The sequence below is a fragment of the Rhinolophus ferrumequinum genome, chromosome 9, assembly GCF_004115265.2.
Source record: "Rhinolophus ferrumequinum isolate MPI-CBG mRhiFer1 chromosome 9, mRhiFer1_v1.p, whole genome shotgun sequence".
Classification (NCBI taxonomy): Eukaryota; Metazoa; Chordata; class Mammalia; order Chiroptera; family Rhinolophidae; genus Rhinolophus; species Rhinolophus ferrumequinum.
The window spans coordinates 90,882,667-90,908,783 of record NC_046292.1 but is presented as its reverse complement, the minus strand read 5'-3'; the positions used below and the strand labels follow the sequence as shown (position 1 = coordinate 90,908,783).

General features: G+C 42.2%; 1 protein-coding gene across 1 annotated transcript; it reads right to left on the bottom strand.

The window, feature by feature from the left end:
- Positions 1-2,897: 2,897 nt before the first annotated feature.
- On the bottom strand, positions 2,898-25,745 carry SERPINB6 (serpin family B member 6). The gene is made up of 7 exons (XM_033113540.1): positions 25,711-25,745; positions 17,561-17,735; positions 14,845-14,994; positions 8,165-8,282; positions 7,283-7,425; positions 3,644-3,799; positions 2,898-3,436 (listed from the first exon to the last, which is right to left on the bottom strand). The coding sequence occupies exons 2-7, from the start codon at positions 17,723-17,725 to the stop codon at positions 3,032-3,034; spliced, it is 1,137 nt and encodes a 378-aa protein (XP_032969431.1). The 5' UTR covers positions 17,726-17,735; positions 25,711-25,745; the 3' UTR covers positions 2,898-3,031.
- Between the last annotated feature and the right edge of the window lie 372 nt (positions 25,746-26,117).

Genomic DNA, 26,117 nt, shown 5'->3' with positions numbered 1-26,117 from the left:
ATCCTACCATTTGGAAAAGCATGGATAGACCTTGAGGGCACTCTGCTAAGTAAAATAAGTCAAAGAAAGGCCAGTACTGTATGATCTCACTTATAAGTGGAATCTAAAACAAACAAAAAACCAAAATTCGTAGATAAAGAAAACAGATTGGTTGGGGGTCGGTGGGTGAATGAAATGGGTGACGGTGGTCAAAAGGTACAAACTTCCAGTTACAGTATAAGATAAATAATTCCCGGGGGGTGTAATGTACAATATGGTGTCTATATTAACAAAATTAAAAAAAGAAAGAACAGACTCCCACCACTGCCCCCCACACACACACGTAATTCCACCACGTTTAAGTATAACAGAAAGCGTTTCTTTCCCGTCCAGTTTTTAAATATTTTTCTGATTGTACAAGAATACATGTTCGTTGCATTAAAAATTTAATTACTATATATATCCAAAAAATTAAGCAAAACCCACCCCCAACACTGGATCCTCCTTTAAACATAGCAGTGCTTAAATTTCTTGCAGCTCTTCTATTCACCTGGAGCCAAAGGGAATTTGGATCACTGCTCAAGATGCTCCCAGCGGCCAGATCCTGGGTCCTGCACACTATTGAACAGTCCTTTAGAAACGCAGTGAAACCTGGGCGAGGAAGGGAGGCCACCTGGGCACCTATCCCGGAGGCGACTGGAGGAATGTCCACATCCCAGCTCCTAGTCCAGCCCCCAACTGGCAGGAACATTCAGGGCCAAGGCCCGGGACCTGGCTCCCTGCTGCCCACCAGTTGGGGAATAAAAAATCAGCGTCAACTTGCGCAGGAGCCCCCTGCTCTCCATCCCCTTTCACCCAGGCTGTGCTGTCCGACCGCTGCTTGCTGGCGTTGGCGCGCAGGTGTGGGTCTCCTGGCTCCGCGGGCCTACACACCTGCGCGCCCTGGGCCTCCACGCATCCCACGCCAGGTCCCCTTATGCGGCCGCAACACTGTGGCCCCTCCTCTGAGAACCGCAGCGCGATCGGAGGGGATCAGGCTCACAGCAACTCCCTGTGTCCCTCCTTCAGGGACGGCCACCCTGCTGGGGTTCCTAAGGGCCGCTGCACCGGGGCTTTAGATTCACACCCAGGGCCTTCGTTCTGGGTCCCATCCCGAGCTCCACTTTTCAAATGGGAAAGCAGATGCAGAGACTCCTTCCTGTTAGATGCAGGCATTTTTCTTGCTCTCCTGCACTGCTGTGATCACAGCTGTCCTGCCGGTGGGAGCTGCAGTTTCCACTAAGACCTTCACACATAGGCTTTGGGCGGTGGAGAGTCCCACCAAGGCAGGAGTGGAGATTTGGAGTTATCAGTACCTGACCTTAGACCCTGGTTCTACGCCTTTGCTAGCTGCAAGAATTGTTCAGGTTACTTAACCCTCCCCGCCCCTAGATCCCTCCTGGCTTTATTCATTGCTGAGGATTAAATAAAATCACCTATGTAAAATACCTAATGCAAAGAAAGTCCTTGGGAAACATTTGTGAGGGGGGAAGACCAACTTTAATCTAGAATTAAATCTTGGAAGGATTTTATGTCGTAGAACCTTACAAGAAACGCACAACATAATGGACATGTATTTTGGTGCAATTTCATAAAAGATGTGGAAGCATTCAGGTGACTGTACCTTTTACTAAAATCATGCATTGAGTGAGAATTCTTCGATGTAACAGACTGCTAAAGTGAAACAACTCAATGAGACCTAAAGAGCCTCTTAGAGCAGTATGCATGTTGTTTAGTCTACATACATTGTTAATTTTTTCATGGCAAAGTTCCTAACAGTGTTATAGGGCTATAACAGGACCACTGGCATTCATTTCACAGCTTACTACTGATATGGCTTATGCAATTAGCACTGTGGGGTCGGGGGAGGCTAACAGGGACAAAACCAGCAACCTCTCATAACCTTTTCCTCTTCTCATGCCACTCATCATATCAACTTTTCCTCAGTCCCAGTCACTCCCCACGGCTAAGTTGCTGGCTTGGCTACAACAGGGAAAGCGAACCAGAGACAGAATAAAAATGTGCATCACATCACATCAGTTAAGTTAGAGGGAGCCCAGGCTTCTGATGATTGCAAATAAGTCAGTGGGAAAGTCCTCACAGCTGTCCTCTAGGACATAGCAGAGGTCTCCCACTTGAACCTCACACATCATTTGGTTCCGGTATCACTAAGCACAGTGATCACATTTCCAGCAAGTAACACAAGTGGCTGCAGAAACCTTAGTCACCTCTGTTTTTCTAATACTTGCAGTAAAATAGAAAGTCATCTGATGTACACTCAAAGTTGTCTTAAGCTACATTACTGTGAATGGACTTATCTAATCATCTCTGGCACCTGGTAGCAATTTAACTTTTCCAGGGAAAGGAGATCGTTGTGCATTTGAACAGGTGTGTGACCACAGAGCCCCATGAACTACAATAAAAGCAGAAACACACATGAGAAATGGGGCTGATTTCTCACAGGCCTAAGTTAACTGCTCCTCCTGCCTCTGTGCGGGCTTTTGGAAAGCTCACAAGTTTTGGAATAGCGCTCCCTGCTGAAGGTCTCTGAGACCTGCTTCCCACAGTTCCTCATGGCCTCTGTTTCACTCTGTTCTCTCACTAATGGTGCCATGTGGAGAAGAGAGAGAAGCACTGTTGATCCCCCTGTGCCGGGAGAAGAGCAGCACAGCCGGTACTCGGCCCAAAGTGAGGAGCTGAGGGCCTCGTACAGGTGTGCAGGTGGAGGGTCACCTCTCAGAGCAGGGCGATTTGTATTTGCTAAGCAGCCAGTGCTGCCCTTGTCAGTGTGACCACAGACCCTCCTGAATGGCAATTTCAGATCCTAGCAAACATCTGATATGTGAACACACAAATACACAGGAACTCTGAACACGGGATTTCAAAATTAGGCCCTTTATTTTTGGATTGCTACCAAAGGTCACTTTGGATTGCAGGCACATTGTGAAGTGTCAGAGGAAAAGTGGGGCAGCAGGAGACAGGAGAAGGGCTCTGTGCTGTGCTGACCATCTCTTTACGGCGAGGAGAATCGGCCACAGAACAGAATACTGTTGGTTTTGCTGTGCTGGATAAAGAAAAGGAAGGGGTGGTCAGCACAGAACCTGGGCGTCAGCCTTGCACATCGAAGCATCATGACGGCGGCAGTGGCAGCTGCGGCCTCCGTGCCCTCCTCGTTGACCTCCACAAAGGACTTGTGCACAGCCTTGGACAGATACAGGTCTCTCCGCGACGACATTCCAGAAAAGTCCGCCTTGCCCATCTCAAAGGCATCGGTCATGCCCAGAGAACAAAGGACATCCTTCATGTCATAATTCTCCTCCAGCTTAAATCTAGGGAGGAACACTTCCACCTCCTCTTCATCCATCATGTCTGGATTTGTCCACTCTATGAATTTCTCATAAGTAAGTGCTTTTTCCACCTAGAAGAGGAGAGTTGAAGATTTTATGACTTAGAATAGTGCTGCCAGATAGGACCATGCCCTATGGTGTGAATGCTCTATGCTGGCAGTAAGGGAAGTTATGCTAGTTTTAGGCATACCCACCGGGAAATGCGGAGAACAGCTAAGCAGACACTCAAACGTGATTCTCTGGCCCTCACAGCGTGATTACTGCTCAGCACTCATTACCTTTTCCAAATCCACGTCTTCATCTGGAAGAATGATGATCATGTTGAGCTCTTTGCCGACATAAGGAAGCACCAGGAGTTTGGAGAATGCTTCTCCTATGTAGGTCGTAAGAAAGGTGGATTTCTGAAACATCATTTGCACAGGTTTCTTCTCATCCTATAAAGGAAAAGGGTAAACATTAAGCTGAAACAAGACAAATCAGAGCTGGTCACTCTGGGCCCCTAGAAATACTTTCTTGACTTCTGAACACCACATCTGCCCCCTCTTTTGCTGGCTTGTCTTCATTGTGACTTTAAGTAGAATTCCCAAATTTCTATTTCTAGCCCGAACTAGTCCCCTGTACTCCAGACTCGTGTATTATACTGCCTACTTAACACCTGCGTTTGGGCATAAAAGAAACCTCCAATGTCACATGTCACACTGGGCTCTTCACATCCCCTTCCAAGTCTGCTCCATTTACAATTTTCCCATCTCAGTTGATGGCAATGCCATTCGTCCCATTGTCAAAAACCCTGGAGTATCCTTGACTTGTCTTTCACACCCCACATCTGACTCATTAGCAAATCATTTTGGCTCTACTTTCAAAATATGACAAAAATTCAATTTGTTCATTCCACCTCCGCTGCTATCAGTCTAGCTCTGGTCACTAGGATGACCTCTTAAGTGACTCCCTAATCCTGCCCTTCCCCCTAGTCTGGTAGCCAGACGGATTCAGGAAATCAAATCGTTTAAGTCAGATCACGTCACTCTTTGGCTGAACACCTTTCTATGGCTCCCCCTCCACTCCAAGGGAGTGAAAGCTGAAGTCCTTAAAGCAACCTGTAATGGTGACAAGAGCTTGTCCCCCATGCCCTCTGCTCCCATCTCCCTTTGCCCATCTGCTAGAGCGACAGGGACCCTTTGGTAGTTCTGTGGGCAAACCAAGTCCAGTAAGCTCGTCCCCAGAATCTGAGAGCACACCCCCCTGCCTCGTTCCAGTCTTTGCTCAGTGAAGGCCAAATACAATGGCCTGTGCCTTTCTCTCTGTCTGTCTCTCAAGGACTACCACTATCTTACACTCCTATTTTCTTATTTACACATACTGTCTCTCCCCCAGAAGAATGGAAGCTTCGTGCCAGGAGGCGGGTTTCACCGGTTTTGCACACACTGTAATAGGACCTAGCATGATGCCTGGCTCTCAGCCAACATTTGCTGACAGATAAACAACTAAAGGACAGGAACACCGAAAGGACCAGGCAAAATGAACAACATCTTACTAGGAGAAAAATGCACTTCTCACCACTGCATCCTCAGTCAGACAGTAAAGAAAACCCAGGGACAATGACCACATCCTACCCAACGTCTTCCTAGGCTCCTGCGTCCTGTGTAAGACTCGCAGCTACTGTGTCTTTACTGAAGCCCAGGCTTCAGTAGAAGGGAGGTACACTACAGGCATTGTGGGAGGTACACTACAGCCTCCAGTTCTCTGGTATGTCATAGCACATTACTCTCTAGTAAATGGAAGAAACCAAAGACATTTCTGTTTCAGCTTTTTTGTCTGAGCCTTGCTGAGGCTTGTGTGAACAGGCCTCAGGCGGCTCCTTCACTTCCTCGGCTAGTTAACAACACACTTTTTCCATAATGGACCAGATAATAAAGATTTTCAGCTCTGTGGGCCATACATTTTCTGTCACAGCTACTTAACTTTGCTGTTATAGCACGAAATACGTAACCAAACAAGCATGGCTGTGTTCCAATAAAACTCTATTTAAAAAATAGGTGGCTTCGGCCTGCAGACCCCTGCGTTAGACAATTTCTTCCTCCAACCCTCAGCGCCCAAAGCCTCCAATCTTATAAAATAAAAGGATCCAATCTCAGTAACTAAATATACAATTATGTAGATAGGGTACATCTTATTTAGACATAAAGGAATTAAAAGGAAAATTTGTATCAACTCAAAATCTGTTTACTTTCGGTCTCTCAGCCCCATAGGCTAGTGTGCTCAATTCCCACTGCAGCCCCTTTCCCTGCTGTGAAGATAAGAAAGCAACATAGAATACCTAACCTGTAAGATAGAAGTCCTCACCTCCTTGGAGCTAGCAGAAGCCACATGGACTAGTTGTGGCCTAAGAGATACCGAAGAAAGGTTTCTCTTTCTGAAGAAGGCAGAAGCAGCGAAGGAGAGGGCTTCTGCACTCACCCCGTCCTTCCCCCTTCATCCTGCCTGGACTGTGGTGCAATCACTGTGACCACGAGCAAGACCACACGCTAAGGATGGCAGAGCAGGAAGACACAGAGCCAGTTTCTGAGACCATCACCCCACTCTCGGCCTTCCTCTGGGCCTCCTGGTAGGGGACTGAACGTCTATGAGTTAAACTACAGTGAATCGGGGGTTCTGTTACTTACACTTGAATGAAGTCCTAACATCCATCTCGTTAAAGATTAATTTCAAGGAGAGAACCAATTTTGCCAGGGGAAAATAAGGCAGTTTGTTTCAGAATAAAGCTTGGGAGAAAATGTATTTCTTGAGAAACTAAAGGTTCAGGCTCAATCCACCTGGAAGATTTAACTTATGGTCAATGATCAAGAATAAGCTACAATAAACCTACTCTGTCTACTTTGGTGTATGTGCAAAAATCTCTACAATTAAAGACTAATAAAATAGAAAGTGCACTGGAGTCAGTGAGAGAAAGACACAGGGCCGTCAGCAAATAACATCTCCAAAGCCATAGGTAACTCAACTCAGTGTCTATCCTATATGTATGTGCTTTTGTTCTCTTGTTTTCAAACAAAAATTTGTTTATATGACGTATGATCAAAAAAATACGGTGAATGTTTACATTAAAACAATTTATTACAGTAAGTCACATTGCCATTCATCACCCTCAAAATACTCCCCCTTACTGCGAACACACTTATCCCATGGGACAAAATTTTGATGGGGATGAATGGCAATGTGTCTTTTAACGTAATAAATTTTAAAAAATTTAAATATTCACCATGTTTTTTTAATCACACCTCGTATTATCCGTATTATCAAAAGAAGACTGCAGCTCATTCATTCGTTCAATATTTATTGAGCACCAACTATGTGGCAGGCTCTTGTAAGACAGCCCTCTGCCCTCAGATGGCATTCAGCAGAGAAAAGTCATTCAATCACTGCAGTGCCACCATGAGGAAGTCAGGGGGCGCTGTGACAGCTTAGAGGAGGGGTACAGAAACTGGACTAGGCAGGAGGACCATCAGGCAAGGTTTCCAGGAACTAACTGCTGGAAAGGAAGGAGTATAGAAATACTGGTGGGAATGAAGGTAGAGAAATGGGTAGGATCCAGGTCTACAAAGAGCCTCAGACACCAACCATATTTTGGAGTTAGAACTTTATCTCAACAATTGAGAGGTACACCACCAGATTGTGATACAGAAGGAACACCTGGAAAGAATATGGCAGATGACATGGGAAGGCAGACCAGAAGCCTAGGGTTACTAGCCAACCTTTCGTGACATAGAAAAAAGAAATGGGGAGAAAGGCCCCCAGGCTTGCAGGCTGCCTAATGCCATATAAAGCCCAAATTACTTGAGGTGAGGCTTCTCACAAGTTTTAAAAACCATTGTGAACAATGAGACTTTCTAATGGTTTCTTTTGTTATTCAAAAGACTCACCTTGCTGACTTTAAATGGTCTTTCATGGGTCTGCTGTTTGTTAAACTGTTTATCCCAGTTTCCCTTGAAGTAGATGGCATTCACCAGAACAAGAGGAGTCTGTGGACTCACTGAATTTGGAGACAGCAACTCAGTAATTTTACCTGAAAAGAAGGATTAAAGAACCAGTAAGCTAGGAGTTTCCCGATGCATGCTTCGAGGATAATATTCACATTAGTCCATCTCCTTGGGTAGTCAAGTATACAGATAAAGGAGTTCACTGCCCCCCAACTATAAATTTGTAAAGGGATATTGGTCCTTAAAACAATAGCAGCAACACAGCAACAAAACCTTTCAAAGTTCTGGTAAGAAAAATACCATCATTTGAATAAAACATGTAAAATAAACAAAGTAACCTGTGCAGGATGAATTCATAACAAGTGAGACAGAAAGAAATGCTTGGTGCCTAAAGAGAGGTGAGAATTTGTAGCAAGTGTAAAGAACACTTTAAGATTCACAGGGAAATGAGGGAATCACTACGTGTCTTGCAGTCGTGCATGGGACTCTGGGCCCAGAGCAATGCTGGACGGGGACACAGCTTGAGATCTGTATCCGAATTTTTCTTTACACTATTTGTGAAAAGAAAAGACTACATTAACAACAACAAAACTTAACGTGGATTGTTCTGTACAGAATATTTAGAGACATCACAGATACACTGCTAAGAACAGGAAAACGCTAGAGAAAATATTCATACATTGACAATATTTCAGAAGTGGATTTTAAAAGTTTACAGTTATTTAGAGAAAAACATCATTCCTGTTTTACATTTGATGTTGTGAAGGACCGGGCAATAAGATTGATTAAAATACTACTAGAATAGAATAACAATGTACTTTTCACCTTCTGTCTTGTTAGCCACCCAGGTGTTTATGTGTTTTCTGGCCTCCTCTGTAGCTTTGAAAAAGTCAAGCTCTTCCATCTCTGCTTGGTAGAATTTGCGGCAGAAATCTTTGAAAGACTAGGAGAAACAGAGAGATATCACTGCAAGGCTACAAAAACAAGCAACACCAACAGCTTACTTCTTCACTGTGCCAAATCAGAATATATAATAGATAATTTTATGATTCATATATGTAATGTACAAAGATGAGGAATTAACTAACATCCAATTTCTCAATTTTTAGCTACATTTGATCTTAGCTTATAAACTAAGAAAAACAGTGGTCCAAATATCAAATCAACATCATGAACCACTAGATCTTCTAAGGGAGTAGCTGTGCATCAGTGAGGTAAGTACAAAGACACTTCGATGCAGCAACTACAGAGTGTGTCACTCCCAACAAGCCACTGCGTCTGGGTGGAATGCTACGTGACATCCTACCCACAGCAAGGCCTCAGCTCCCTCTATGTTTCATAACCAGGGCCTGCTGTGCCATGTAATCTGGGGAAAGTCATACACAACTCCCAGCACAACTTGTGTGATGATGGAAATGTTCTAAATCTAAGCCACAGGGGACCACTGAGCTGTTGGAATATGGCTTGTCTGCCAAGGGACTGAACGCTTAATTTGATTTCACTTTAACTACTCCGAAATTTAAATAGCAACAATGTGTCTAGTGGCTACCATTTATTCTAGACTATGAGCAACTCGCAAAACAATGTAAACTATATTTTGTTAATATAGTCTGTGACATGATAATACTAATGAACACCTACATTATGCCATATAAAAGTAAAAAATGTGATGGAAAACAAAAGCACTAAACTAATTTGATGACAGTGTACTGTGGAATGGTGTCCCAACCTTTCTTCTGAACAGCTTACAGCTAAATACTTAATTCCCCTTTCAGAATTGTTTTTATATTACAGGATTTCACATTTCTCCTTCAGTATAGCAGAAGAGAAGCAATGCGGCCCAGTGGCTAAGAACACAAGTCCTGTGACTTACTAGATGTGTGATCTTAAAAAAGTTGTTTAGTCTAAGCTTCATTGTTCTCCCCTGCAAATGAGGATACAGCAGGAGCTATACCTCAGAGGGTTACTTTGGGTACCAGATGAATTACCATTAGTACTGTTTTATGAGACATTTGAATTCTCAGTATGTTGCAGACACTGCACTAGGTGATCTCATTATATCATTTCATTTAATATTTGCATAGTTCATGCTTTGCCAATTTCACAACTGTTTTGTTTTTAATTTTTCAATTACAGTTAATATTCAGTTAATATTATATTAGGTTCAAGTGTACAACATCCTGATTAGACAGTGATCCCCTGACTAGTCTAGTACCCACTTGGCACTATAGTTAATACAATATTATTAACTATACTTCCTATGCTGTATTTTACACCCCTGTGACTATTTTGCAACTGCCAATTTGTACTTCTTAATCCCTTCACCTTTTTCACTCTAACCCCCGCATCTGGCAACCATCACGTTGTTCTCTGTATCTATGAGTTTGTTCCTGTTTTGTTTGTTCATATATTTTGTTTTTCAGATTTCATATATAAGTGAAATCATGGTTTGTCATACTGTCGGACTTATTTCATTTAGCACAATACCCTCTAGGTTCAAACATGTTGCCACAATGGTAAGATATTGGTCTTTTTCATGACCAAGTAATATTCCATTGAATATATGTACCACCTCTTCTTTATCCATTCAGCTGTCAGTGGAAACTTAGCTTACTTCCATAATTTGGCTATTGTAAATAGTGCTGCAATGAACAGAGGGGTGCATACATCTTTTCAAATTAGTGTTCTGAATTTCATCAGATAAATATGCAGAAGTGGAATTGCTGGGTCACAAGGTAGTTCTATTTTTAATTTTTTGAGGTCCCTCCATACTGTTTTTCATAGTGGCTGCACCAATTTACAAACCCACAAATAGCACAAAGCGTTCCCTTTTCTTCACGTCCTCACCAACACTTGTTTGTTGATTTATTGATGATGGCTTTTCTGACAGACGTGAGGTGATAGCTCATTGTGCTTTTTCTTTGCATTTCTCTGACAATTAGTGACATAGAGCATCTATTCACATGTCTATTGGCTATCTGTATGTCCTCTTTGGAGAAATGTCTATTCAGGTTGCTCTCCTCATTTTTTAATTGGATTTTTTTTTCTTAGCAATTTTTTTTTTTAACTTTAATTAAAGTTTATTGTGGTGACAATTGTTAGTAAAGTTACATATATTTCAGGATTTAAGTCTTTAATCCATTTTGAGTTTATTCTTGTATATGGTATAAGAAAATAATCTAGTTTCATTTTTTGCATATATTTGTGCAGTTTTTCCAACTCCATTTATAGAAGAGACTGTCTTTACCCTATTGTATATTGTTGTCTCCTTTGTCAAAAGTTGACCATATGGGCATGGGTTTCTTTTGGGGCTCTCTATTCTGTTCCATGGATCTGTGTGTCTGTTTTTATGCCAGCACCATGCTGTTTTGATTACTATTGTAGTATAGTTTGATATCAGTTAGTGAGCGTGACACCTCCAACTTTGTTCTTCTTTCTCAAGATTGCTTTGGGTATTAGTGGTCTTTTGTGGTTCCATGTAAATTTTAGAATTGTTTGATCTAGTTCTGTGAAAAATGCCATTGGAATTTTGATGTGGATTGCACTGAATCTGTAGATTGCTTTAGGTAGTATGGACATTTTAACAATATTAATTCTTCCAATCCATTAGAGTGTGATATCTTTCCATTTATTGGTGTCCTCTTCAATTTCTTTTATCGATGTCTCTTATAGTGATCAGGGTAGAGGTCTTTCACCTCCTTGGTTAAATTTATTCCTAGGTATTTTATTCTTTTGGATGCAATTATAAAGGGAATTGTTTCTTAATTTCTCTTTCCAGTTGTTTGCTACTAGTGTACAGAAATGCAACTTATTTTTGCATATTTATTTTATATCCTCCAGCTTTATTGAATTCATGTATTAGTTCTAACAGTTTTTTGGTGGAGTCTTTAGGGTTTCTATATATAACATCACATCATCTGCAAACAGCGACAGTTTTGCTTCCTTTCCTGTTTGGGTTCCTCTTATTTCTTTTTCTTGCCTAATTGCTCTGACTAGGACTTCTAATACTATGTTGAATAAAAGTTTTGAAAGTACGCCTCCTTGTCTTTTTCCCAATCTTAGAGGGTTTATCATACATGGCCTTTATTATGGTTAGGTGTGTTTCCTCTATCCCCACTTTGCTGAGAATTTTTATCATACATCTTCATTATAAAAGCATTTGTCAAATGCTTTTTCTGTATCTATTGATAGGATCATACGATTTTTAGCCTTCGTTTTGTTTTTGTGGTGTATCATGTTAATTGATTTGCCGATATTGAAACAACATTTCATGCCAGGAATAAATTCCACCTGATCATGGTGTATGATCATCTTAATATATGGCTGAATTTAGGTTGCTAATATTTTGTTGAGGATTTTTGCATCTATATTCATCAGGGATATTGGCCTATAATTTTCTTTTTCTGTAGTGTCTTTTCTGATTTTGGTATCAGGGTAATGCTGGCTTCATAATATGAGTTTTGGAGCCTTCCCTCTTCTTCAATTTATTTTTTAATACTTTCAGAAGGATAGGTATTTATTCCTCTCTGAATTTCTGGTAAAACACACCTGTGAAGCCACTTGGTCTAGAACTTTTGTTTTTTGGGGAGTTTTTTGATTACTGATTTGATTTCATTAATAGTTATCAATCTGTTCAGATCTTCTGTTTCTTACTGATTCAGTCTTGAAAGATTGTACAACTTTGTTTCTAGGAATTTATTGAATCCTTCCAGATTGTCCAATTTGTTAGCACATAATTGTTCCTAGTATTTTATTATAATGCTCTGTATTTCTGTGGTGTCAGTTGTCATGTCTCATTGTTCATTTATCATTTTGTTTACTTGGGCTGGGCCCTCTCTCTTTTTTTCACAATGAGTCTGGCTAATGGTTTATCAATTATTATTATTATTATTATTATTATTATTATGATTAATGTTTTCATAGAACCAACTCTTGGTTTCATTGATCTTTTCTATTTTCTTTTTAGGCTCTATTTTATTTATTTCCATTCTCATCTTTATTATTTCCTTCCTTTGACTCACTTTGGGCTTTGTTCTTCTATTACTAGTTCTTTTAGGTGTAAGGACATAGTGTTTATGAGATTTTCCTTGTTTCTTGAGTTAGGACTGTATGCTATGAATTTCCCTTTTAGAACTGAATTGGCTGTGTCCCACTGATTTTGGGGTCATATTTTCATTTTCATTGTCTCAAGGTATTTTGATTTCTTCCTTGATCTCACTGTTAAACTATACAATGTTTAGTAGCATGTTACTTATCTTCCACGTGTTTGTGTTTTTCAGTTTTCTTCTTATAAATGATTTCTAGTTTTATACCACTGTGGTTGGAGAAGATGCTTGATATGATTTCAAGCTCTTAAATTTATTGAGACTTGTTTTGTGGTCTAACATGTGGTCCATCCTGGAAAATGTTTCATGTGCACTTGAAAAGAATGCATATTCCTCTGCTTTTGGCTGACACGTTCTAAAGATACCTATTAAGTTCATCTGGCCTAGTGTGTCATTTATGGCCACTATTTCCTTGTTGGTTTTCTGTCTTGATGAACATGATGTCAATGGGGTGTTAAAGTCCCCTACTATGACTGTATTACTGTTGATCTCTCTCTCTTTATGTCCATCAATATTTGCTTTACATATTTAGGTGCTCCTATGTTGGGTGCATACGCATTTACAAGGGTTATGCCCTCTTATTGGATTCATCCCTTTATATTTTGAAATGCCCTTCTTTGTCTCTTGGCACAGCCTTTGTTTTGAAGTCTATTTTGTATGATATAAATATTGCTACTCCAACTTTTTTTTTTCCATTTCTATTTGCATGCAATATCTATTTCCATCCACTTAGTTTCAGTCTGTGTGTATCCTTTGATCTGAAGCGGGTCTTTTATAGGCAGCATATATATGGGTCTTGTTTTTTTATGTATTCAGCCACCCTATGTCTTTTGATTGGAGCATTTAGTCCATTTACATTTAAAGTAATTATTCATAGATATGTAGTTATTGCCATTTTATTGCTTTCTGATTGTTTTGTAGTTCTTCTCTGTTCCTTTCTTATTCTCCTCTCCCTTCTCTTCTGTGTTGATGACTTTCTATATTATGTTTCGATTCCTATCTCTTTATTGTTCATGTATCTCTTATAGATTTTTGGTTTGAGGTTATAATGTGCTTCATATATACAAAGCTATGTTTATACCAGTCTATTTTAAGTTCACTTATGCTTGAACACATTCTAAAATCACTACAATTTTTACTTATCCCCCTTTATGTTTATGTTTTTGTCATTATTTTGACTTCTTTTGGTTGTGTGTATTTGTCTGTATCCCTTAATTTATTTTTGTAATTACACGTGATCTTGGGACCCTTTGTGTTTATTGGAAGTTTTGTTTTTCTTCATATCTAAGGCTTTTAAAAAGATGGTAACAACCTATGAAGTAGCTAAGACTGATAAAAATAAGTATAGCAAGTTGGAAAAAAAAAATCACATTGGTGCGGCTACAGTATTTTGGACGGCAATTTCGCAATATTCACTTCAAAATGTCACTCCCTTCTTCTCTTCTACAAGTCTACCTTGGAGTATTAAATGTACAAAAGTGTTCACTGACTGTATGGCTCAGATTAGGTACAACCTAAATGCCCATGAGTGGAAGAATGGTTATAGTACATCCACACTTAAGAATACCAGATAGCAAAAGGGGAAAAAAAATTTTAAAATATAGAAAAAGGATACCAGGTAACAGTTAAAGAGTGACGTAGTTCTACATATACCGAGATGCAAAGAATTTAAGTCACAGTATTAGGTGAAAAGAAACAAATTATAGAAGAATATACATGGTAAAATTAAGTTATGTAGGAAAAAGACTCCACAAAACAAATTTCTATATGTACAGGGGGATACATATCAAATCTATAAAAGCTCTTATACTGGGAAAAGGAGCAATGGGGTATGGAAAAGAGGTTGTAAGAACTCTTGCTTTGTCTGCTATTTTTGCATTTTTACTTAAAAAGAATATACTCACATATTAATCGAGTAGCTTTTGAAAAATGAAAAAAGTCATGAAAGCATTGCAAATAAAGAGAACCAATATACTTAGACAAATAAATCTTTTTAAAAATTCTGCATTGGAAAAAACAATCAAATATTTACATGTGTAAAACGTTGAATATGTCTCACAATGCACAAAAAATTACCAATGTGTAAAAAACAATGATTACAAATATTCATTTCGATCTTTTGTTTTGCCAATTCATCTTGTATTGTGCTATGCTCCAAAGTTTTTTGTTTTTTTTTAAACGATTCACTTACACTTCACAAAAGTTTGGATAGTATTTGTTATAAGGCTATTTTTATAGAGGACAAAACTGAAAGAGAGTTAAAGGAAGTGCATGAGGTTAGTAGACCTGAGTTCATGCCTATCTGTGTGAGTTTGTAGCCTACAACTTTCCGTTGTTACACATGCCCTGTGTTCCTCACTGCCTTTACTTTCTTAGTGAAAAACAGCAATTATGACTTACTGAGTTGAAATCATAAGACTTTTCTCCGAAGAGCCTGTTGGCAGTTCTAAGCAAGTACTTCGTACCAGTCCTGTTAACTTCGGTGAGAAGCAACTGGAAACCCTGGTGGACATCTTCACCTCCACTGCTGCTTTTACTTAAAGAAAGTGCCTGAAGTCAAAAACAGAATGAAAATACACAATTTCAGTATGCTCTGATTTCAGGAAATGGATACAACACTAAACTCAGCCTAAGAACTGTACAGATCTTCACTATAGCTTAAAAAAAGATTCATCCAATTACAGACAGAAAGTATCTTGAAAACCACCCTCGTCCTGCAACACGCTTTCTGGAAGGGAGTCAGAGCCCTGCCAGCACTGGCAACGAAATACCCCTTGGCAGGCCCAGGTTCTGGGTATTCCCTACTTTTAGTCTGCCTGAAAATTAGGCTGCCAATCAGGTCTCCCATCTCTGTAAACACAGGCCAGTCCTGATACCGAAAGGTACAGCCTCCATTCAAGGGTCCAGCCTGGCCCCGTGACCAACAAAATGAAGGAAATGTGACACTGTTCCAGGCATGGGCCTTCAAAGGACTAGCAGCTCGACATCGCTCTCTTTTGCCCCAGCAGCCATGGTGGAAGGAAGTCCAAGCTATCCTGTGGAGGCCGTGTAAAAGCCCTAGAGAGCACCACCACATCGGGACAGATAATTATAGAATGGGGCCCCAGCCAATTGCCAGCACCAAAGGCCCAGACATGCGGTAGAGGCCTCTCTTGGATCATGAGTGATCTCAGCTGGCACCATGGGTTCAGACCACAAAATCTGAAAAATAATCATTGTTATCTCCAGCCACCAAGTTTTGAGATGACTTGTTTTGCAACCATAGAAGACCCATGCAGCAATCTAGACATGGAGTTCTGCCATAATAAAAATCTGTAACATGCAGCACTTTGGACCAGGCAGCTGGCAGAGGCTGGACAGAAAGGGACTGAGGAGACTGAGTAGAGGCTGCAAAGACAGTGAAAAACTTACTGCTGGAGGCTAGAGGAAAGGAGCTCGTGGCATGTACTGGCATAAGAACTGGAGAGACTGTCACCTGCAGTGATGGGAAAGCTTGGAATTTTGCCAATGAACCACAGATATGGTTAAGGAGACATCGAAAAAGACGGTGGTTTCTTTTAGCTGCCGAGGATAAAGTATGGGAACTGAAAGATAAGCTAAAGAAGGAACTGTTTCATTTTCAAGCAGAATTTAAAGGAAATATTTTCAGCCTAGGACTTGCTGGGTAAAGTATAAAAATGTTTCTTATTCCCAGCCTCTACTTGGCAAATGATTATACAAATAAGAAATGGCCTCAGGGCAATGGTGAAACCCAAGGCACAGGCCTCAAGGGCAGGGTCAAGATCCCCTTTGATAAAACCTTAGAAAGATTAAGGAAGTGCCTCACAGACCCTCTTGGCTAGGTAAAGGTCTTCTGAGCATCTTGAGGACATTGTTCCCCAGCACAGAGTCCTGCCTCAAACAGGTATTGTGCATGTGCTTTTGTTCAATGAAATGAATTTAAGTCGATACACAGAAATCCTATAACTGTTTAGAAGAACACCTGCCGACACCTTGATCTCAGACCTCCAGCTTCCAGAACTGTGAGGAAATAAATTTCTGTTGTTTAGGCCACTCAATGTGTGGTACTGTGTTACAGCAGCTCCGACAGACTGAGATACCTCCCCCCACCATTTCTGAAGGGCGTGTCCACTGCAGTTATTCCTCCCGGTGTCACCATTGAGTGCTGGAGGAGGGACATGTGAGCAATACTGTGTCTCAAGTTCACAAAGCTCTGCATCCAGGAACCTCACAGAGAGCCTCAGTAGCCCTGTCCCTTCTGGACTTCAAGCCCGAGTCTGGCCCCATGATGAAATGACACTCTGGGGTCTTGGGAGGGGTAGGTGTACCTTTCCTATGGCAAAGCTGTGAACCATTAGGAGCCAGAGGGCAGCCGTGGGGTCCCTGATGAGCCATGCCTTCCATCCTCACACCCTTGTGCTACATGCTTGGCTTCAGCCGGTAGGGCATTAGCAAGCGTGACAAGCAGAGGCTGGATAAGCACATTCAAGCGTGTCCTCTTGGAAGGTAGGTACTGCGCTGTAAGGCAGCCCAGGCTACCCTGCCAAAGAGACACCATGTGGGAAACCTAAAGGACGAGGCAGCATGTGGAGGAGGCCACCTACGTGGAAGAGGCCTGAGGCCCTACACCAGTGACCCAGCAGGGCCAAATGGGGCAGAGACCACCTGATGCACCCAGAGTCAATCTTCAGCTTACACACTAAATTTTGGGGTGTTATATACTGAACAATAAATAACTGAAACACTACTGAAAAGTTAAATGACAAAATTAAAATAAGAATTGCTAACAATTGAAAAGCAGTTGACAATACCTAAAGACTACCGCCAAGTCAACCTGGACCTTGTGCCTTTGTATCTACTCATAAACTTGTGTCCAAGCCATTAACAGAGTGGTGAAATGACTCATTCTCCTGATTAGAGGGTGCTACTCCATCCCTAACAGATCAGACGTACAAACCCTAAGGTGCTTGCACAGGGCTAACATGCCCACAACCCATGCAACACTAGCAGAGTTATCTGTCAAGACCAAGTGCTTTGGGATTTTAAACATGGAGGACCAACTCAACTGACAAATTACTGGCATCACTGGTGCCCAGAAATGGCTTTAGGCACATACCTGGGCTATCTGGGCCGCGGTGTTTCCCTTTGCCCCCATGAAGACCATGGCCAGGGCAGAGGAGATGCTCATGGGTGAGAAAAACACATTTTTCGAGTTGTCCTCACCCAGCTTTTTCAACAGGTCCAAGGCAAAGGTGACATTTGCTTCTGATAGAGTATCCATGATGGCGAGTCTGAAACAATGGATTTAAAATCTGTCACATAAATATAGGCTCACATGTTGTCAGCATTTCACTGTTATTAACAGTTACCATTGACACTTTGGTTCAATGAGCAAGCAAGTACACCTACAAAACTCTATTTCTTTTGGGAGGGCTTCAAAATTTTTTTGTGTTTTTCTAATATTAAGTTAAAAAAAAGTGATGTTTATAATATAATCCTGTTTTGTGCGTGGAGCGGGGAAGAGCAGGAGGACTTTTATCTGTGTACTTCTCAGTGAGCCCACAGAACATATAGAAGGATACACACTCACCTGCTTACCCTAGTTACTTCCTGGGGGTGGGATTAGGAAAGAAGTTATCGGCTTTTGGTTCCATTTCTGTATTGCTTGGTGTGTTGTATGAACTCATATGTATTATTTTATAACATAAAAATCACTCTAAATGATAAATCCAACAATCACAAAGTTACACAAGAAAAGATGATTGAATGTTTTTATAATGTAGAAGAGTCCATTTTAGGATAGCCTAAAGCCTTAAGATAAAAGATAAATTAAACCACATACAAAGACCTATGAAAGTCTTACAAACAAGCACTCTTGAACTTGGATTGTCCTAGGAAACCTATGCATGTGTCAAACCCCAAATCTAAGGTCATGCACCCCAGGACTCCCCTACCCTTGTTCTGGACAACAAGCACTTGGCTGCTGCAGGGCAGTGAGCATGTGCACAAGTCCACCCTCAGACCCAGGCCTCAGAAGTCAGGGATTGGGCTGCACATGTGATTGGCCCAGGCCATGTAGGCCCCAGAGGGCCAGGTGGGGTCCGGAACAGGAACCCTTCAGGCAGTCGGGGATGCCTTGGGTTGGGTACAGACAGGAGTCTTCAAGCTGGTTAAAGCACAACAGGTCTTTAGAGAGACTTATTATCAACTTCTCATTTTACAATAGGGAACCTGAAGTTCACCGAAGTGAAATAATAAATCCAAGTGTTAAACAAAAAATCTGGACCTCTTATTCCCCTTCAGCTTTCTCCCCCCTTTTTAAATTTTTCAATTACAGTTAACATTCAATATTATTTTGTATTAACTTCAGGTGTACAGCATAGTGGATAGACATTTGTATAATTTCAGAAGTATCCCCCTGACTAGTCCAGTACTCACCTGGCACTATACATAGTTATTACCATATCATTGACTATATTCCCTATGCTTTACTTTACATCCCCATGACTATTTTGTAACTACCAATTTGTACTTCTTAACCCCTTCACCTTTTTCACCCTGTCCCCCAACCCCCTTCCCATCTATCACCCCAATAAATCTAGTACATAGTTATTAAAAGATTATTGATTAGATTCCTTTTGCTATACCCTACATCCACATGACTACTTTGTAACAACCATTTTGTACTTCTTAATCCCTTCCTGTTTTTCACCTACCCCCTCAACACCATTTCCATCTGGTAACCATCAAAATGTTCTTTGTATCTATCAGTTTGTTTCTGTTTTATTTGTTTGTTTTGTTCTTTAGATTCCACATATGAGTATAAGTGAAATCACATTGCATCTGTCTTTCTCTGTCTGACATACTCCACTGAGCACAACACCCTCCAGGTCCATTAATGACACCACAGATGGCAAGAACACATTCCCTTCCATGGCCGAGCAATATTCCGTTGTATGTATGTACCACCTCCTCTTTATCCATTCTTCCATTGGTAGACACTCAGGTTGCCTCCATATTTTGGCCAATATGAATAATGCTGCAATGAACATATAGATGCACACATCCCCTCGAAGTAGCATTTTGGGTTTCTTCAGATAAATACCCAGAAGTGGGATTACGGGGTCCTTTGTCTCACATTATAGCCTTTGTTTTAAACTCTATTTTGTCTGGTATAAGTACTACTATCCCAGCTTTTTTGGTTTGTGTTTTTCCATTTTCATTTTCTTGAAATATCTTTTTCAATACCTTTACTGCCAGTCTGTGTGTGTCTTTTCAATCTGAAGTGACTCTCTTATAGGCAGCATATGTAAGAGTTTTGTTTTCTTATCTATTAGGCCACCCTATGTTTTTGATCAAAGCATTTAATCCATTCACATTGAAAGTAATTATTGATAGATATGTAGTTATTGCATTTTATTATTCATATTTTTATCCTTTTTTTTCATTTTAAAGAAGTACCTCTAACATTCCTTGTAACACTGGTTTGATGGTGATGAACTCCTTTACCTTTTTCTTGTCTGGGAAGCTCTTTATCTGTCCTTTGCTTCTAAATGATAGCTTTGCTGGGTAGAGTAGTCTTGGTTGTAGGTCCTTCTTTTCATCACTTTGAATATTTCCTGCCAATCCCTTCTGGCCTGCAAAGTTTCTGTTGAGAAATCAACTGACAATCTTATGCGAGCTCCCTTATAAGTTACTATTTGCCTTTCTCTTGCGGCTTTTAGGATTCTATCTTTGTCTTTAACCTTTGCCATTTTAACTATGTGTCTTGGTGTGGGCCTGTTTGGGTTCATCTTGTTTGGGACTCTCTGTGCTTCCTTTTGCAGTTCCAATTGGGTGTGTTCTGCTACCTTGTCTTCCAAATCGCTGATTTGATCCTCTGCTTCATCTAATCCGCTGGTGATTCCTTCTAGTGCATTCTTCATTTCAGTTAGTGTATTCTTCACTTCTAACTGGTACTTTTTTATGGTTTCTATGTATTTTTTTTATGCTTGCTATCTCTTTATTGAAGTTCTCACTAAGTTCCTTGAGTATCCTTATAAACAGTATCCTTATAAATAGTGTTTTGAACTCTATCTCTGGTAGGTTGCTTGCCTCCATGTCGTTTAGTTCTTTTTCTGGAGTTTTCTCCTGTTCATTTGGGACATATTTCTTTGTTTCCTCATTTTGGCTGCCTGTTTCCATGTATTAGACAGATCTTCTATGTCTCTTGCCAGGTGGCCTTATGTAGTAAGTGCCCTGTGGGGCCCAGTGGCACAGTTTCCCTGGTCACCTGTGCTGGGTGCTCCTGGAGTGTCTTTTGTGTGGGTTATGTGTGCCCTCATGTTATAGTTGAGCCTTGATTGCTATTGACATGTCACTGTGTGGGACGGACCCTCAGGCTGATTGTGGGGTTTGGCTTATGGGCTGCTGTGCTGAGGGGGGTGGAGTGGGTGGCTTGCCCCACTGAGTGGGATTCACTCCAGTGGGTTCAAATGCCTATTGCAACTGCCCTTTGTGTGTGCTGCTTGTGGGGCTAATTGGGAGGTGCTCTGCTATGGTCTGAAACCAGTCTCCATGTATGTTGATTCTGGGGCCTCTTGGGAGGGGCTTCAGTGCAGTCCCAGGTCAGCCACTGCCTGTGACCAGTCAGGGACTACCTGGTAGGAACTACAAAGTGATCCACAGTTGTCTGCTGCCTGTGCTGGATCTGGAGGCATGTGGAAGAGGTCATGCTTCCAAATGAGGATGGCTGCCACCAGTGCCAGGCCTGGAGTAGTTCTGCAAAAAGCCAGGACAGACCAAAACCTGCTTCTGCCTACTGCTGGTTGTTGACTGCCAGCTCCGGTAAGGTTCAGCTGCCAATAACGATTCATACGGTATGGAGTTGGGTGTGGCGGGGTCTTAGTGAGTCAGCAGGGTAGAGCTACAGAGCTCACCAGGCCAGTCAGATTCAGATTTGGCCATGTGGGGATGGGCTCAGCTCAACATAAGCAAGATGATGCCCACCTGCCGGCTGCACAGCAGAAGGATTCCACAGAGGTAAAATGCTTACTGTCCTCCGGCCACATCCCGAGGCGACACACCTCAGTCTGCTCCCCATATGCTTTTGACACCCTGAGTCACTATTCCTTCGCCAGAGCCCAGGGTGAGTGCCTGAGAGCGAGTTTGTGCACAGGCCCTTTAAGAGGATGTCTTGGGTTTCCCATAGCCTTTGGTCCCACAGATGGTTGGAATCCCCACTGTCTTTCACAGCCGGATGTTGTGGGGGCTCATCTTCCCAGCACCAGTTCTCTTGGCTGGGGAGCCTGGTGTGAGGCTGGGGTTTCTTGCTCCACTGTGGCTAAGATTTCATCCACCACACAGAAGTTTGGGGTGGCCCATTTTGCATCTCTGCCCCTCGACCAGTCTCAAGATGGCTTCTTCTTTATATGCTTAGTTATAAAACTTCTGTTCAGCTGGACTTCAGATGGTTCTCCAGATTGACTGTTCGATTTAATTATAATTCTGATGTGTTCATGGAATGAGGCAAGCACAGCATTTATCTACTCCACCAGCTTGGGTCATTCAGCCCTGCTTATCAATTTTAAGAAGAAAAACTGGTAAAACAGGGTAACTTCTGAATTAAGAATTAGACAAAGAGGAGCTACCCCAATACAAGAAACACAGTCCTGAGTGTTCCTAACACAATCAAATGTGAAGACCCAGACTAGTGTCTGTGGACCCTTACACACACACACACACACACACACACACACACACACACACACTGCACTGGTCTTCTCTTGCTAAGGACAGGGACACCTCTGGCTTTGGCCCCAACATGGTTCAGCCCACATAGAAAGCCTGCGGTGTTACTCAGCCCCTCAGGCCCTAGGTGAATTGAAAAAGGACAGCAGTTTAGGGCCCTGTGCATATTAGGTTTGTTGCAAGTTCAACTGGCCAAGGAGATCCCATGTGCCGCCCATTCCCTACTAAAATCTTTCAGTTAATGGTCAATTAATTGTCAGTCGGGTGAAAAAACAAAAAACATTTTCTCAAACAAGCATACTGCTTACACAACAAAGAATTTTTTTCTTAAATATTTAAGCATTGGTTACATATTTTAATAGATCAGATTGTTTAATGCTTTAAACACCTTTTAAAGCAAACTTACGAATTTCACAACCAAACCTTAGTAAACATTTAAACATCTATAAACCTAATAAATCAAGACTTAGAAATCTAGTAAGCCAGAATCACCTAAGACTTTCAAACATGTTTAAAAATACACAAAACGGTACAATGGTTACAGAACTTATTTCTACTTAAATCCAGTATGAAGGTATTAATACCTTGGGTTTGATTCATTTTATCTTTGTTATATCTTTTTATACCTTCACTAAGGTGATAGCAATGCTATTTTAGTGGTTCTCTAGCCTAAAATAATCTTAAGGGACCATCCTCTTCTCCACACAGGCTGCCAGGCTCCTGGTCACTGTGCTACCCCCAGCTGCTTCTGGAGCCCAGAACCCATTCTTTGATAGCCAAGCACATTCAGAGTAAGTTAGGGGTGTTTTGAGCTTCAATTCCCCCTTCATAGGGATTTTACTAAGGCCTCAGCCAAACACCAAATTCCAGTTTCTTGTAACTTGATGTCTTTCCTTAAAATGAAGTATTATTTGAGTTTTCCTTTAGGTTTTATAACGCAGAGTTCTACCAAATAAGTCTTTTAGTTTAATTTTTAGGCTTTTAGGATAGTTTGTATAACTACTATGCGTGTTAACCCAGGAAACAGGAATAACCAAACTTTTACATAGCAATCATAGATGAATCATCAAGATCTGAACCCTCCAGAAGCATATGGGTTTGGGTGTTGTTGTTGGGCCACACCAGTGACAAAGCTGGATTGAGGTTTCCTTTCAAGCCCCTAAATATACCATGCTGTTGAAGGAGACACAAGTTTTGCCACCCCAAAATATACCTTTGGGGATATTGATTTTAAGCTGGTTATTAAGAAACAAAAGACTCAGAAAGAACCATTGACCCTCCCCCTTTACCTGCCTACAGGAATTCAGACATAAAAACCTACTTACAGGAAGGGAGTATCACCTCAGCATCATAATATGAACTAAAAGTGGCAGAAGGAAGAAATCTAGCAAAGCCTGTTTGTTGGACTCCCCGCTCTGCTTCTGGGTGACCCAGACACTTGCTTTCCAGAAGTTTACTCTTTCTCACCTACTTTTAAATTGCCTGCTTTCCCTTTGAAATTCCAGACCCCTGCCTCCCTCTCCTTTGTCCTGAATGGCATATAAACCTCAACTGCCCGATGATGAGTCTTGGGTCTCACATAAAGAACCATTAAAAATATATATATTTATTCACAAGCATAAAAACTGGGTATTAAGGTTTTATTAATGACCAATTATATATATATATATATAAAATCTCAAGTCTAACAAATCTATCCTAGCACCATTTTTTTCTGTATAGCACGTTTTTCCCTATAGCACCACCAGTAACTTTGAACAGTTAATGTTCATAATTGCTTTTATTCGACTGATTAAGTCTTAATCATCTTTTTTAAGGTGTCACTATTTAATTGTGCCTCTGGCCTTCTTGGATTAAAGATGCCTTAATTTCCCACAAAATTCCGCCGTTTAAAGATTGGTTAAATGGAGACTTGGGCTCCTAGTTTGTTTCCTGGGGCTGTGTGTGTGTGTGTACTTCTCTGAACATTAGTTATCTAATATGTAAACAGAGGATGATTCCTCCCACTTCATAGATTAATGTGAGCATTAGATAAACCAATGCCTAGCGCACAGTAGGTATTCAATAAATGGTGCGTAGACTTATACATTATTTCCTTTCTTCTGATGTCTAGGCCTTATGTCACATTCAGCAAACTTGGAAATACAAGGTGTGCGGTCTTCTCGGGATCCTACAGAATATGTTTGGTGTGATATATTGTATTTTTAGTACAAACATAAAAAGAACAGTGATTCATTCATTCAAATTTCTCTTTACTGTTAATGGTTGGAGTTAACTCTAAGAAACTGAATTGTAGTAAAATGCCTTGGATTGGAATTGGCCTCATATAATTTTAAATACTTAGTTTACATGGCCCCAAATAGGGCTCAAATTGCACTTTTTGTGTTGGCATAATTACTCAATAGTCATGAAATACTGGAACACACCCCATTGTAATACTGATAACAGCAGTCATTCATGTTACTCACAGTGCACATTACTTAGCCCCAAGGATACAACCCTGCAGGATCGTAAGCCAAAGGTTACTTTTCACACCCTTATGTCACCATATCAATCCTGAACCACACTGTGGAGGAAGCAGGAAGCCCAACAACAAGGCCCAGGAAGCAAAGTCCCAGCACTGACCCAGCTTCCCCAGAGAATCTGAGTGTTCCTGGTGGCATTTGAATTATTAATTTTTGATACTTCTCATTTCCAAAACTGAGCCTTGGGGGCGGAGGAAGAAGGAAAGTGACTAACTTAAATGCCAATTTCTTCTAGCACCACAACCCCAAGTATGATTAAAATTTTTTTTTCTCCACGTCCTCTTAGCCCTGAGGACACCAAATCTTGTAATATTTTGCCTGCAGTGAGTTTAATTTAAAAACAAAACAGAACAGACAAGTAACAAGATGTGGAATAGTTCTCACTTTTATCTTCACAGGCCTGAGCGACCTCGAAAGTGCGGCAGAACTTGCCAAGCTCCTGAGCTCAAGACACACTCAGTGGGCAGGAAGACCAGGCTCCAGCGAGCCTGGAACCAGCAGCCTTTGGCACAGACCCCTTGGCTTCTCTCAGGCTTCCAGTTCCCCTCCTCTCCCCCTCCGCCGCCACTACCCCGTTTAACGATCTGCTCGTCGCTGCGCGCGCCCGCAGCTTGGGGGCCGCGGGGTGGCCGGGGTCACCTGTGGTCGAGGAACCGGCGGGCGTCACCAGTGACCCAGGGGTAAGCAGGAGTCACCTGGGCCCCAGGGGTCCTGCGCAGCAGCCAGGGATGCTCGGCGCCGCCCCCATTCCCTCTGGCCGCCTCTCCTGCGGGCTCAGGGCTGTGCCTCTCGGGTCCTAACGATCCTCGGCGTCACGGGCCAGGCCAGTGGCTGCCATGCACAGCTCACTAGTGGCGTCACCGTCCGCTGCTGCCGCTGGGCTCGTAAAGGTAACCCGAGCCGTAAGGCTCCCCCCGAATCCCCCATCCCAGGACGGCCCCGCGCGGCCCGGCCGCCCCTCCCCGCCTCCGGCGCTTGCCTGGCCTCGGAGGATCCCACCCCAGACACTCACCGCAGACTATCGGCGATGCTGCTGGAATAAGCGGAGACCCGAGCAGATTCCAGGCTCAAATACAGGCGGTGCCGGAAGGCGGACCGAATCCCGGGAAGCGAGCTGGCGCTCCGCCCTTTGCGGGAGCCGGAGCCGGAGCCGCCCTTCGCGGTCAGGCACAGAGAGGAGGGCGGGTTGGGGAGGTGGCCGGGTACACTTCAACCGCAGCCCAGGAGCCGGGCCGATCCGCCGGATCCGGACCGGCTCCCGATGACGGAGGGACGTGAGTCCTTTCTGCTGCTAGTTGCCGTCACTTTGTCCACTGGGCCACCGGGGAGGCGAATCAACCCAGGGCCTGACCCGCCTGATATTTTCCATCAGGAGGCGAGAGTGCTCAGCCCCACCAGTGTGTTACTGTGGCTTTGTGG